Source organism: Microtus oregoni, unplaced genomic scaffold (genome assembly GCF_018167655.1).
Source record: "Microtus oregoni isolate MIOR12 unplaced genomic scaffold, Mior012 000067F_ref0000223, whole genome shotgun sequence".
NCBI lineage: Eukaryota > Metazoa > Chordata > Mammalia > Rodentia > Cricetidae > Microtus > Microtus oregoni.
The window spans coordinates 317,269-331,559 of record NW_024543974.1 but is presented as its reverse complement, the minus strand read 5'-3'; the positions used below and the strand labels follow the sequence as shown (position 1 = coordinate 331,559).

The 14,291-nt window shown below is 47.0% G+C and overlaps 1 protein-coding gene and 1 non-coding gene across 2 annotated transcripts; both read right to left on the bottom strand.

Moving 5' to 3' along the window:
- Positions 1–1,141: 1,141 nt before the first annotated feature.
- Trnad-guc lies at positions 1,142–1,213 on the bottom strand. Its single transcript has one exon. It is a non-coding gene; the product is annotated as a tRNA-Asp (tRNA).
- Positions 1,214–11,225: 10,012 nt separating this feature from the next.
- Positions 11,226–13,568, bottom strand: LOC121440418 (paraneoplastic antigen Ma6E-like). Its single transcript, XM_041641180.1, has 2 exons — positions 13,158–13,568; positions 11,226–12,743 (listed from the first exon to the last, which is right to left on the bottom strand). Exons 1-2 carry the CDS (start codon positions 13,566–13,568, stop codon positions 11,226–11,228), a joined length of 1,929 nt encoding a protein of 642 aa, XP_041497114.1.
- Between the last annotated feature and the right edge of the window lie 723 nt (positions 13,569–14,291).

Sequence of the window (14,291 nt, the reverse complement as noted above, 5' to 3'; positions counted from 1 at the left end):
CAAACACAAGAATATAGGATTCCATTTCTATAAAACTTTAGAATAGATAAATCCTAAAGTCAGAGAGCAGAAGGGTGGCCGCCAGTGGCTGAGGCCAGAAGAATTGGAAAGTGACTTGCCGACAGAGACATGGGCAAGAACTATTAAAGGAAGAGGATTTCTTTCTTTTGGGGGTGGGGTGGGGGTTCAAGACAGGGTTTCGCTGTAGCTTTGGAGCCTGTCCTGGAACTAGCTCTTGTAGACCAGGCTGGTCTCGAACTCACAGAGATCCGCCCACCTCTGCCTCCTGAGTGCTGGGATTAAAGGCGTGTGCCACCACGGCCCAGCTGAGGATTTCTTTTTGGGTGGTAAAAATACATGTACATTAATGGGGGTGTTCTTAGAATTTTGTAAATATACTAATGACCACGAAATGGTACAAACTAAAATGGCGATGCTTAGGGTTCTTTGAATTACAGCCCATAAACTCTGATCATTGTGTGTGAGTGCATAGAGATGGGGGGGGGACATGTACTGTGTCTATTTGAAAATGTTATACTCATTCATTTGTAAACAGAAAGAAACTTAAACACAACGGAAATAATTGTTGACCTACAAGAAGTATTTGTTCCTAAAAGGTAAGGAATAAAACTATGTAAATGTTAAACAGTTTGGAATATTATGCTTACTTGCATGTTCTGGAACAATGAGTAAAAACGTCTTGAATGACAGGTGAAAAAAAAAATCCTACATACACTTCTTTTCCATAGCATAAGTTCTCAACCTATGGCTTTTGTTACATTATATTTCCATGGCATTTGACACTTGCACTCTGCCCTATAGTACCAGTCAGCATATGATTACCCTGTTGTTGAATATTAGTTCAGCAGGCAAACACTGTGTCTGTGACTCTCCCATTTCTGAGTTCTTTACTCTGATATTTCTTTCACTTGGCTAGAATTTGTTCCTTTGCTAATTTGTATTGCTGTTTTTTTTTTTTGATTTTTTGAGACAGGGTTTCTCCGTAGCTTTTGGTTCCTGTCCTGGAACTAGCTCTTGTAGACCAGGCTGGCCTCGAACTCACAGAGATCCGCCTGCCTCTGCCTCCCAAGTGCTGGGATTAAAGGCGTGCGCCACCACCGCCCGGCTAGGTGACAATGCTCTCCCCGTCGGGGAATCGAACCCCGGTCTCCCGCGTGACAGGCGGGGATACTCACCACTATACTAACGAGGAAGAGATTGTATTGCTGTTTTTAAACATGAATGACAAACTAGATAGATGCACAGAGCACTGTGGGATGCCGCACATCTTCCTTGCTTCCTGGCACCATGAGCAGCTTGCTCTACCATGCATTTTTCTCCAGCATGATGTAGTGCCTCACCATGGGCCAAAAAGCAACAAGGCCAATCAAATCATGACTAAAAAGTCTCCAATAATGTAAGAAGAAATAAGCCTGTCCTCATTTTAAGATGATTATATCCAATATTTTGTTATAGAAATATAAGGCTGGCTATCACATCATTAATCCATCCATGTGTACTTCAGTTTATTCTGTATCTTTGCTATTGTGAATAATGTTGCAATAAACATGTGAGTGCAGGTACCTTTTCTTTGGATATCGTCCCAGTAGTGGGATGAATGTATCACATGATCGTTCTATTTGTAGATGTTTAAGGAACCCCCCTGCTGCTTTCTCTACCAGCTATATAATTTACATACCTACAAACATAGATTGAGAGTTTCCCTTGCTCCCCATCCGCATCAGATTTTGTATTTTTATAATATACATTCTAACTATGATCTATTGAGAGCTCATAGACTAATAGAACAAAAAGAGAACCCCTAAATAAATGCATGTATTTTTAGCTATGTTATTTTTTTTACAAAAGCAACAAGAACATACTTTGAAGAAAGGACAGTGTCTAATCAATGATATTGGAAAACTGGGTATCCATGTGTAGAAGAATGAAATTATACCCCTACTCCTCACCCTGTACACACACTGATTCTAAATAAACCAAAAGCTTGCATGTAAGATATAAAAGAAACTCAACACCATAAAACAATTTAATGGCTGGCAAGTGATCTGAATTACCATCCTCAAATGAAAATTATCAAGTGGCCAACAAGTTTAAGAAAAAATTATTCAACATCACTAATCCTCATTATTTTTGTAGTTATGATTACTGTTTTATGTATAAATCCTATGCTGGTTTGTGGTACCTCATTTCTACCAGTGTCTTCAAATCATCTTTCACTTTTATAACATCTGCCTTGGGATGTTCTGCTACTCCTGTGACCTGTAGCCTTCAATTTCATTAATCTAATTCAAGATTTGCTTTCCATTTTTCTGTGACTTTGGGGACTGTGACCCTTAATTCTGGAGCAATGATTTCTGCTCCGGTTCTGAGAAGCCATTGTTGGCTCAGGTCACCCCTGCTTTGTCCATGCTTATCACGACTTGGCTAGGTCACTGCTAATTTGTGGTTTGGAGTTGTAGCACTTTTCGATAGCATTTTTTTCCTCTTTGAAGTTGCCTTTGAAGCAAGGCCAGCCCATCATTTTTCTATTTAAATGAAAAGGAAAATAACCCAAGACCTTGAAGGAATTTCCTTTCTAAAGTTGGTATCTTTTGCAGGCAGATAACATTATAGGCCATGAGCATGGCATGTCCTTGGCTCCATCTGTCCCCAAACCAAGTTAGATCATACAAAAGGTGCTGGTCCTGGCAACAGGGTACTTGTGGCCCCATCTTGAAGACTGGTCTAGGTTGGGAAGCTTACCCTATCTAAGGGCTCATCAGTGGGCAAGATGAGCCCTGACCTCTTCTGGGATCATATCCACTGTGAGGGTCATAGCGATTGTGTCAGTAAAATGTCACAATATGGATTCAGGATATGTCTGACATAAGGGCAATAGTCACACTGGGAACCAGTCCTCAGCTGATAGGTGCCCCAGGAGGTTGCTGAAGACAGTGCAAATAAGGGGATGTCTCAGTGTTCCTAACTCTGGCTAGAAGTGACTAGTGGGCAGGGATATCAGACACCTTGCTCAGGCTCAGCAATTCTGACTGTTCCTTTAACTGTGACCTAGACATAGACCGAGGCCTTTCTCACCCATTTGGGAGGTTAAAGAGAATGTGGTCTGAGTCATCCCTGAAAGGTTAAGCGAAGGAGTCAGCTCTCGAGCGCCCCCAGGGCAGAACAAAAAAAAGAGCAGGGGAACCAGGCGCTCCTTGTCAAGCCAGGGGCCAGGCAGAAATGGGCAGCAAATTCCTTGGGAGCCAAAAACATGCAATCCCTGTGCCAGAAAGGTGCCCTAGGGGAATGGTATGCCACTTATGGTTTATTAGTCAAAATCAGAGTTCTATATCTGGATGACAATTGATTTGTCATGGGATTGTAGCTGCTGGAAGGGGCTGCCAACTTTGTGCCTACAGCTGAAACTGAAGTCAGTTGGACTAGATGCAGGGAGAGGAAAAGGATGAGGATGCAGATGCCACTTGGCTTCTTGCTACCTGAAACCCCCACCATGGACGAGCCTTCTCATAGACCTGCACTTGGCCTTGCACGTGGACATTTGCCAGGGAGTGATGAGGGAATGACACACCAGGTGAGGTGACTGTTTGGCAGTTCCATGTGATCTGCAATGACTCTGGACTACATTGAACCAAGCTGGGCATAAAACAAATGAACAGTTTCTGGTTTATTTCTCCTGTGGTCAACCATAACCTAAAACCATAAACGTAATTGAGAAAAATAGCTCTAGGCTAGTGCCATGGGCACAGTATGCTTAATACTATCTATAGTCTGGGAGTATCTCCTTGCTCCCTCTGCCTGCATCAGCACTATGTACCTACAAACATGCACCTTATGCTTCAGTGACATGCATTGCCCTCAGCTTCCCAACATCTCCCAATAAGTCCCCAGCAGGCCATGTGGAACACCCAGTGCCACATGCACTTCAGTGTATAGCACCAGAGGACTACCCCAAATAAAGAGACTTGGAATCCCTAGGGTAACGCAAGAATACTGCAGATCCAGGTGACTGAAGAGCAAGGCCACTGCCTCTGCAGCAGATCTGACACACAGTTCACACTTGGCCTATGTCAGAGCCAAGCTCCCAGTTTATCTGGAAGGTGACAGTGGCGCAACTGGCAACAATTTAAACAATGATAATAGAACTTGTCTGTCTTCAGACAGGGGCCCTAAACTTCCAGAAAGTAAGGCTCTGGAGCCTGCAAGATAGCCATAGGAGAGAGGCCTTAAGGCATGTTTTCACCCCACTGCTCTGCCTCCCCCAACAGCAGGTAAGGAAAAGGTCAGAGACCTGGAGAGGGCTGAAGAATCCAAAAAATGGGAGAAAAGGAGACAGACGAGGGGGAAGATTTAAAAAATGGGGGCAATTTACTGAAGAGTGGTCCCAGGGGGAAGGAATACAGCAGGCAGAGGCAAAGACAAAAAGGAAAGTAGATATTGTCTGTGACGAGGAGTGGCTGCCTCCTTATGTCCCCAGCCACTGTGGAAAGGATAAAATGGGAGAGGGGTTTGGGACAAATAAGGGGGTTCCATCCTTGCTAGGAGGAAATGAATATACACTTGGGTGGGCCAAGAGGGAGATGAAGGAAAGATCAGGCCTCTGATCTCCTGGGACAAGATTTGTTAGAACAAATTAATGCTGTTATTACAACTGACCACCTAGCCTTCTATGATGATAAAACTGATCAAGATGTTATCAGGCAGACCCCTGACACCTGGATTCATCCCCCAAAATAGAGGCCACCGCTCCTAGAGCCCCCCCCATTAGATGGGCACCTGGAAAGCCGGTATGGGTGGAGCAGTGGCCATTTCCTGAACTTAAAGAAGGATGGATAAGGCCCTCAATGAGCCCCTGGAACAGCCCTGTGTTTGTGATATGTAAGCTTAATGGGACCTGGAGATTGTTACAGGACCTATGAGCAGTTAATGCTCATATGGAGCTAGTAGGGACCCCTTTAAGGGCATTATCTTGGGCCCCAACAATCCCCTCCCAACTTCACCTCACTGTAATTGATCTAAATGACTGCTTCTTCTCAATTCCTCGTCATGAGGAAGATGTGAAAAGTTCCTACAGTTAACTCCTCTCGACCTGACAAGAGAAATAAATGGGCTATTCTCCCACAGGGGATGGCCAATAGTCTGGCATTTTGCCAACAATATTTGTATAGTACCCCCTCTCCTTATTTTGACAAAGAAAATACTTACTATATATTTATATAGATGATCTAATCATTGGGCATTTTGAGAAATCAGAGCTAGCTCCCTGGGTAACCTCTATTGTTGATATCTTCCAACAGCATAGCTTTAAAATAGCCCCTACAAAATACAAGAGGTACCCCTATTCCATATATTGGGATCCCAATTAACACTCAAGCCAAAGTGAATGAACCCCAATTAATCCTGCCTGAACCTCTCACTTTATCAGGGTTAAAAAGATGCTGGGGGAAATGAACTGGGTAAGGCCCTGGTTGCCTGTAGAGACTGGGGGACTAGATGTGTTATATGATCTCCTAAAAGGGAGGCAACCTTATGAGATCATTGGACCACCAGGGACTCACTGAATTCCTCAATGAGCTCCATCAGGCTTCTTTGGTGAGATATAATCCTAACATTCCAACCCAAGTCTAGATATTATTAGGGAAAAAATACCATGCTGGCTGCCCTTGTACAGCAGTTACAACCACTAGAATGGGTACACACCACACTGAGGGGCACTCCCAGAGTGTACTCTCTAGTCGATCAAATAGCTGATCTGATCATAAAAATCAGGGACACTTCCCTCAGACATTATGGAAAAGAACCCTCTAAATTAATAATTCTATTCAAAACTAAGAATGTAGAATGGGGTGGTCAGACATTGTTCTCAATTGGGCCTCACCCTGGAAGGATTTCTGGGGACCCTGAACACCCACTTTGGGGTGTCCCAGTTAGTGAAGCTATATCAAGAACTACGTTGGAGAGTGTAATGATCTGTCCTGTCCCTGTAAGACACAAGCCCTGCCCACTCCCTCTCCAGATCTTCCTTCTTGCTTGCAGCCTGAGTCTCTCCTTTTTCCATCTCCCTTTTGAAGAGGCAGCTTCTGTCTCTCCTTTCTCTCTCTGTGTCTCTGTCTTTGCCTCTCTGCTCTCCTCCCCTTCTCCCCTTTCCCCTCCACAACCCACTAAATAAGTATCCAACCTCACTCTGCATGGTGTGCCTATCCATGTCTCTGTCTCTCGCCCACCGCATGGCTCCCTGCCCAGGACCAGCCACCTTTGGAGGCCTGTAGCATGGTCTTGTGGCATGTCCATCTGTCTGTCTCTCCTTGTGAGACTGGCTGCCCCATTGAGGTCTCTCACCCACCATGTGGCTCGTGGCCACTCAGGGAACTGTGCTGTCCCTGCCTAGGACTGGCTGCTCTCGGGACTGGCTATCCACTGTCGCTGCTTGGGGACCTGCAGCATTTCTGCCACTGCAGCCACTCATTTTATTTTTACCATTACAGAGAGTGCCCTTAGTCTTTTCTTCTAGGCCCCTGCCCCAAGCATTCACTGTTTGTACAGATGGCGGGAAGAATGGGGCCACCTTTGTAGTTTTCCCGTGGGGGGGTCAAGACAAAGATTACCATAATTCTCCCTTGTGGGCGATGCACTCAATATAAGGAAAGGATGGCTGTATATGTTGCACTACAAGAGGTCCCAGATCCCTGCAGCCTCTATTCAGACAGCTCTCATGTGGTGAACTTACAGCCAGCCACACTTACTTTATGCCTATATCAGAACGGATGCTAATCCTATTTCTGCCTTGATGATACAACTCAGATCACTCTTGGAAGATAGAAAAAAAACCCATATATATTCAACATCTCAGAGGACACCAAAACCTCCCTGGCCTCATTTCCCAAGGGAATGCTGCTGCGGATGCTGCAGCTTCAGGGGCCTGTCTCATAGAGATCTCAGCTCTGCCCATACAAAATGCTACCCATATGCATGACTTAACTCATGTCAACTGGAGAGGACTCAAATACCTATACTCCCAGATCCCTAGAACAGATTTAAAGGGAATTGTTCATACATGTAAGAATTGCCAACAGTTTCTCTGCACTCCCCCTTTACCAGGGCTGGGGGTGAACCCAAGAGAGTTATCATCTGGCAAACAGACACTACCCTCCAATTGGCAAATTAAAACATATGTTTGTGACCATACACTCATACTCTAAGGCATGCTGAGCTCCCACCCACTCTGGGGAAAAGTAACTCATGCCAAAAGCCACTTTTTACAATGTTTTGCTACACTGGGACTACCACAACAGGTCAAAACCAACAACGGCCCCTGTTTTATAAGTAAAACCAGAGATGGAATATATCCCATATCACCGGGACCCCATACAAGCCTCAGGGTCAAACAATTGTCAAAAGACATCACCAATATCTCAAAGAGGTCCTTATGAAACAAAAAAAGGGTATAAGTCTCCCCCTATCTACAACTGCAAAAAGCATTACTAACCATCAATATTTTAAATTTTCAAAAATCAGATGAATAAAATAGATTCCAGAAACATTGGAGATCCCTACCAATGAGGCCCTGCCTAAAGGTTAGGTGGAAGGATCCTCTCACTAACCAATGGAGGGGCCCAGATCCTTTGTTGACACAAGGCTGAGGATATGGATGTGTCTTCCCAAACAGAGGGGAAACACCCATATAGCTACCTGCTCATAACTTAAAATTTCTCCCCTCCCCTCAGGACAATGGGGAAGACCAAGATGACCAATAAAGAAAGAAAGAGATTATGGTGGACAACCCTTAAATTCAAACACAAGATAAGAAAAATCACCACTGCCCAAGGGAGACTGACCCTTGAGGAGAGTGTTGCCTGTTTATCTATTTCAGATGGCCCTCCCGGTAGTAATCATATTAACTCTTCTCATGGGGACCAAGGTCCAGGCAGCAAGCCCCCACCAACCACAGAAGGTGACGTGGATCTTGTCAAGCGCTGGCACTGGAAGGATCCTAAACCTCCAGACTTCTCAGATGACGACACCCTGGACATTGTGGCCTGACCTGATGTTTGACCTCTGTGATTTGCCGCAAGGGAACCGGGATGTGGGAGACTGGATTCTGGGGATGGAAGGGAGACCGGCATTCAGGTTCTCAGGGGTGCACCCTACCTCAGGCATCTTACCATAATGAGCCTGGGTGTTCTAATGTCCTCAGGAGACATGCCTTCCTGCAGACACCCTTTTATGTATGCCCAGAAAGCAACCGGACTGCCTCTGCTATTAGAAACTGTGGGGCAGCTCCTGATTACTATTGTTCTTCCTGGGGATGTGAGCAGACTGGGCTGGACATAATTAGAAAAGGCAGAGACTGCATCAAGTTATTTACAAAAGTCTTTGGATTCTTTAGCAAGAGTAACCTTACAAAATAGGAGAGGCTTGGACTTTCTGTTTATGGAACAGGGTGAATTTGAAGGTCACTTGGAGAAGAATGTTGCTTCTATGTGGACCATTCTGGGATAGTCACGAGAACCCTAGATGAGTTAAGAAAAGATATTGATTCATTTAAGTCAAGGACCCCCTATGAGACCTGGTTTAATTGGTCCCCATGGCTTGCCATACTCATCTCTTCCCTAATTGGGCTGATGGCTATTGTTTATTGATCTGTCTTTTTGGCCCATGCGTTCTCCAAAGGCTGAAACAAGCATTCCAAAAATAGATACAACAGGTACAACTTCGAGTGCATTATGATAGGCTCGCTACAACTGACCCCACGGATGAACTCTCAATTTGAGGGTATTCAGGCCAAAACTCCAGATAGGGGTGGCCCTGACCTGTACTCTACCCGGTTGGCTATTCTGCCTTGGTGGCACACAGAGTAAATGCTATGACAAACATTTACAGGTCACCACAGCCTCTCTTTCCTTGCTCAGGGCCTTTACACAGTCAGTTCTATAGACATATTGTTGAATATAATGCTCACACTTCATAGTTGGGGGCTACATTGATGTAAGGAAAGACACAGGGTTGAAAGGTACTCTCTGTTTTATACCCTGAGCCACATCGAACCCCACAGCCTATGCTAGCCTAGGCATTTGGCACTGTCAGTAAGAATGAAGGCCAGCGGCTAGAGGTATTCAGTCTACTACAAGCCTCAAGTCAGTGTGGCTCACAGCTGGCAGAGTAACAAAACGTGAAAAGTGGTATAATGGTTAGTATTGTCTTCTCCATGTGGTACTGTCCTTAAACTAAGAAAACCAGCATCAACAAAAGTCATTTTGCATGTTTTAAGAGACAGCCTAGCAGTTAAGAGCACTTGCAAAGGACCATAGCTCAGTTTCCAGCACCCGCACTGGGCAGCTCACAGCCACTTGAAACTCCAACGTCAGGATATCCAAAATCCTCTTCTGGCCTCTACAGGCACCTGCACAAATGGCATATGAACACATATGCATAAATAAAAATTAATACGGTTTTGCATGTAGCTATAGCCTAGGCTGTCCTGAAAGTCCCTGCATGGTTAGACTACAATTGTAAGTCTAACAAGTGCTAGGATTACTCATGGGTCATCATGTCAGGTTGGTACAATATTTTGTTTTGTTGGTTTTTTGAGACAGGGTTTCTCTGTAGCTTTGGTTCCTGTCCTGGAACTAGCTCTTGTAGACCAGGCTGGCCTCGAACTCACAGAGATCCGCCTGCCTCTGCCTCCCGGGTGCTGGGATTAAAGGTGTGCGCCGCCACCGCCCGGCTGGTACAATATTTCAAAAGCCCAAATGAGACCAGTGAAACTGAACCACAAATCATCTCTCACAATCCCTAGCTCGCTTATTGAAGTGCTTACTCCTTACCCTCTCAGTAACGATATATCCCACGGGTGCCAAGCTGAAATTTCATACTCCTGTAAACCCATTCCTTCCCCCAACTGCCCAAGGAAAAGGTTAGATAGAGCTGAAACATCCAAAAAATTTATTAAAGAAAAACATTTAATGAAACCATTGAAAAAATGTAAAACACTCGTCAGAAATACATCATAGTCACCAGAAGCTACAGTTCCCAGACTACTCCTCCTGGGGCTCTGAAAGCAGCTTGGAGCCCCTCACCGTTTTCTACCTTTTCAAACATCCAAGATGTGCATCTTATCAAGACAATGGCCTCTGGTGATACTCATTTACTTTGGAGGATGACCCGGCGGGGCCGCCTTATTATTGACACAGGCCAATTATGGTATACATCAGATATCAAAACGCAGAATACTCCCACCAAGTAGAGGATATAGGGGTCATGAATAACAACTTAAATGGAACAAAAACATGATGTTCAAGTCCCTCCCAGGTCCAATGTCTTTTTGCCTGTGCAGAGCAATCAAGTGACAGTCACAAGATAAGCATCAGTCAATCCCTTGGTGTCTTCTGTTCTTCCAGCTGGGTCATGATGCTGGACTTGGGGCCTTCGGAAAAGACCTGCTCAGGTTATAATGCACATATCTGGAAGACAATCAGTCAGTGGCAGACCTAGGTTCACACTGAGAAAGCAGCTAAGTAGCTCACAAAGAACAGGAAAGGCCTGACTAGGACAGCAGCTCACTGCACTTGTCTATATGGAAGTGGCTGACCAGGTGGCCAGAATTTCCACTTGTCCAGTTTAACGTATTTCATGGCTTGGCACACAACCAATGGATGAGGGGGAGTGTGTGAAGGTGAACGCTCTGGAGAGCTGGCACTATAAGGCAGACAGATAAGAGTGAACTTCCCTTGGCAGAAAGCAGCCTGCCTGCCTAGACACTGCAAATGGGAGGCGGTGGGTTGCCTGTGCTGGGAGAATGAAGTAACCGAAGTGTTGGGATGGCCTCTTTCCCACATCTTCCAGACTAGAGCGGTTGCATTCTCAGGCCACATCCTTAATTGTGATGCTGGGACCTCAGCAATGTGTTTCAGGCAAGTCAAGCCAGAACAGGTCAGGACTAGTTCTGGAGGTAACATTGTCATGGGAAAGGGAACCTCTCCTGACTCTACTTGGTGGCAAATGTGGTCACCTGGATAACTCGAATGAGAGGTGGTGGTGGTGCTGGTGGTAGCCAGAACCCCTTGGGCATTTGTGGGAGAGAGTTGGTTTAAGGTTGGGTAAAACTTTTTCTGGGCCCTGCTGTACTTTGGGGGTGAAGCATGGGCCTTGGGCTTCCCTTGCCTGCCTCTAAAACTTGAGGAAGGAGGAAGCCCTTGAACCTTGTCAACCTATTTGCCAAAGGATTTGGGGTGACTACCTTCCCATGCCCCATCCTCATTTTCTGACTCTTCCTTCAACCCCTCTGGTACAGGCTCTACTTCTTGCTCTCCTGCACTGGCCAAGCTCTCAGGCACACCTGGACCTTCAGTGGGTCCTGCCTGGCCTGAGCCAGAAGGGGCCAACACATTTTCATCTCTGTCGGTGACAGGGAAGACCTTGGCCTCGTCAGAATCAAGGCCTGCCTTTGTGGCACCATCAATATCAGCAGCAGCCTCAGCAGCTTGCTCAAGAACAGCAGCAGCAGCCTGGCCAGCAGCTTCACTGGTTGGAAGGGCCTCTCTAACAGCAGGAGCAGGCTCAGTGCCCCCAACACCAATAAGGGCAGCCTGGACCACATCCAGCTCTCCACCATGCACTTCCACCCCTTCCCCTACTTGAACCACTGCATTTTCTACCAGAGCTGCCTCCCATGCCTCAGTCTCCCGAACAAGTCTGAGCAGCCCAACAAAGCCAGGTGGCCGCCTCTCCAGTCGCATCCTCCTCAGGTTGTTCTGCAGCATATGGTTGGGCCGGGCTCGCATTAGCACCTGCCTTGCCCTCACCTGATCCACCATTGCAGACTGAATGGCCCCCTTCTCCACGGCCATCTGCAGCAGAGCTTCCAGGCGCATCACATAGGCAAAGAGCGTCTCCTGAGGCCCTTGGGAGCAAGTCAGGAACTTCATCCGCGCGGTCATCACGGGATCCTTGTTGCCAAACACCTGCACCAGTGCAGCCAGGCAGTCCTGCGCAGGGGTGTCTGGATTCTCTTCCAGAAGCTCACACAGGAGATCCAGGGCAGGGCCGCCCAAGCTCTCGACCAGCCGCCGACGCCGTTCCGTCTCGGATATGTGGCGCCACATGTATAGCATGTCATTGGCGTGGTCCAACCAGCTCTCGAAAGACAGACCCCCACAGCCGGGCTCTTCCATCCCAGAGAAGTGCCTCAGCTCCTGGTAGGCCATGTTTTCCAGGATGGGCTGCATGGCTTGGCCCCACTGCTGGGTCCAGGCTCCAGCCCCACGTGCCCCTCCTGCCACATCAAAGGGCCCTTCCTCACCCGAGCCTCCTGCCTCACCTGCGGCTCCTGCCAATCCCACGGCTCCTAGAATGCCTGCAACTCCCATGTCACCTGCAGCTCCCTCCTCATCTGACAGTCTTGCCTCACCTACTGCTCCTGCCTCATCCTCTCCTACAGCTCCTTCTTCTCCCACGGCCCCTCCATCATCCGCAGAGCCTTCATCCCCTGCGGACCCCTCATCGCTCCCAGAGCCCTCATCACCTGCAAACCCCTCATCATCTCCAAAGCCCTCATCACCTGCAGACTCCTCATCACCTGCAGACCCCTCATCACCTGCAGACCCCTCATCACCTCCTGCTCCTGCCTCTAAAACGCCTCCTTCTCCTGCAGCTCCTACCTCACCTGCAGCCCCTGCCCAACCCATAGCTCCTATAACACCTGCGACCCCCATGTCACCTCCAGCTCCCTCCTCATCAGACATTCTCGCAGCCCCTGCCTCAACTACATCATCTTCCCCATCCACAGCCCCCTCATCTGACAAGCTTGCTTCATCTACTACTGCTGCCTCATACACAGCCCCTCCCTCATCTACAACTCCTTCCCCATCCGCCGCTGCTCCTTCCTCATCTGGCATGCTCGACTCAGCTGCAGCTTCTTCCTGGGCTGCTCCTCCTGCCTCACCCGCTCCTTCCTCACCTTCTGTTTCTTCCTCTTCTGACACTCTTGCCTTGGCTGCAGCTCCTTCTTCCAGTAGGAAGGGGGCAGGAGGAGCCACATCTGCTCCTCCTTCCTCACCCTCGGCTCCTTCCTCAACAGGTACTCTTGCCTCATCCTCGGCTCCTTCCTCAGCTGCTCCTCCTGCCTCACCCATAGCCCTAACTACATCTCCTTCCTCCATTGTAGCCCCTGACCTACCTGAAGCCCCTGCCCCACCTGAAGACCCTTCCAAAGCTTGCCCGTGAGCAGGGAAATTGAGTGTGTCCTGTAGCTCGATATCAGGGACCCGAGGCAGGAAGATCACAGTCCAGGGCCCCCTATCATTTGGTATTTGTTGGGGGATCAGACTTTGGTTTAAATTGTCAGCGAATTCAACCAAAGCGACCTTTGCCCCGATCTCTTTTCTGAAGACCTTGCCAAGCACTCGGTACCTGCCCAGGGGCCTGAGGGCAGCCTGCACAGCCTCCTGGAATTCTTCTTCCTCACAGTCATCGGGGATACCCAGGATGAGCAGGGAGCGCTGGGCATTGGCACCCATCCACCTGCACCAGTCCTGAAGAATAGCCAGTCCCATAGCAGTGAACTTGGAAGGAAACATGACCAGACAGGGATGTGTGCTGACTGAAGCAGGCTTCTCCTCCTGTGAGTGGAAAAGACAGAAAGGCATATTGATGGCAGGCAATCCAGGTCCTACCAAGCTTCCCCAGAAAGTGTAGGACCAGTCCTATTAGGTCCATTTTGTTTAGTTTTAAGAAAATCTTTAACAAATTAAATCTATTTACAATATTTTATCTAGTGGCAGTTCTAGTATGTTCTGTCTCCTGAAGAAACCTGCAATTTGTAAGTTTTCAAGCTTTGGTGAAAATCCACACTTAACATTCAATTCTCTTTTTAAATGTCTGCATAGCCTGATACAGTGTCTTCTTTTCATTCTTGATATTAGTTTTTGTTCTTTTATCTTGATCAGTAGTGTTCATCAGTTTTACAACTCTATTTTGATTTTTCAAAACAGAGTTTCTCTTTGTACCCCTGGCTGTCCTGGAACTTGCTCTGTAAATTCCGCTGGACTAGAACTCAGAGATCTATCTGTCTCTGCCTCTTGAGTGCTGGGATGAAAGGTGTGAACCACCACCACCCGGTTCCAGTTTTACAACTCTTTAAAGGAACATTTGTGTTGTTTGTATACATTTCTGATATCCTCACTTGTGCACAACATTTCTTCATTTGACACTTTATAAATTAGATTTACTCTTGGTCCTGACTCTAGTTTCTTTAAACTGACCCTTAGATCGCTATC

Excerpts from the sequence above, each read along its gene's own strand:
- LOC121440418 (XM_041641180.1), bottom strand. The coding sequence starts at position 13,568 with ATGGGACTGGCTATTCTTCAGGACTGGTGCAGGTGGATGGGTGCCAAT. Across the intron at positions 12,744-13,157 it reads CAATGGAGGAAGGAGATGTA|GGAGCTGGAGGTGACATGGG; the intron begins GTTAGGGCTATG and ends TCTGATGAGGAG.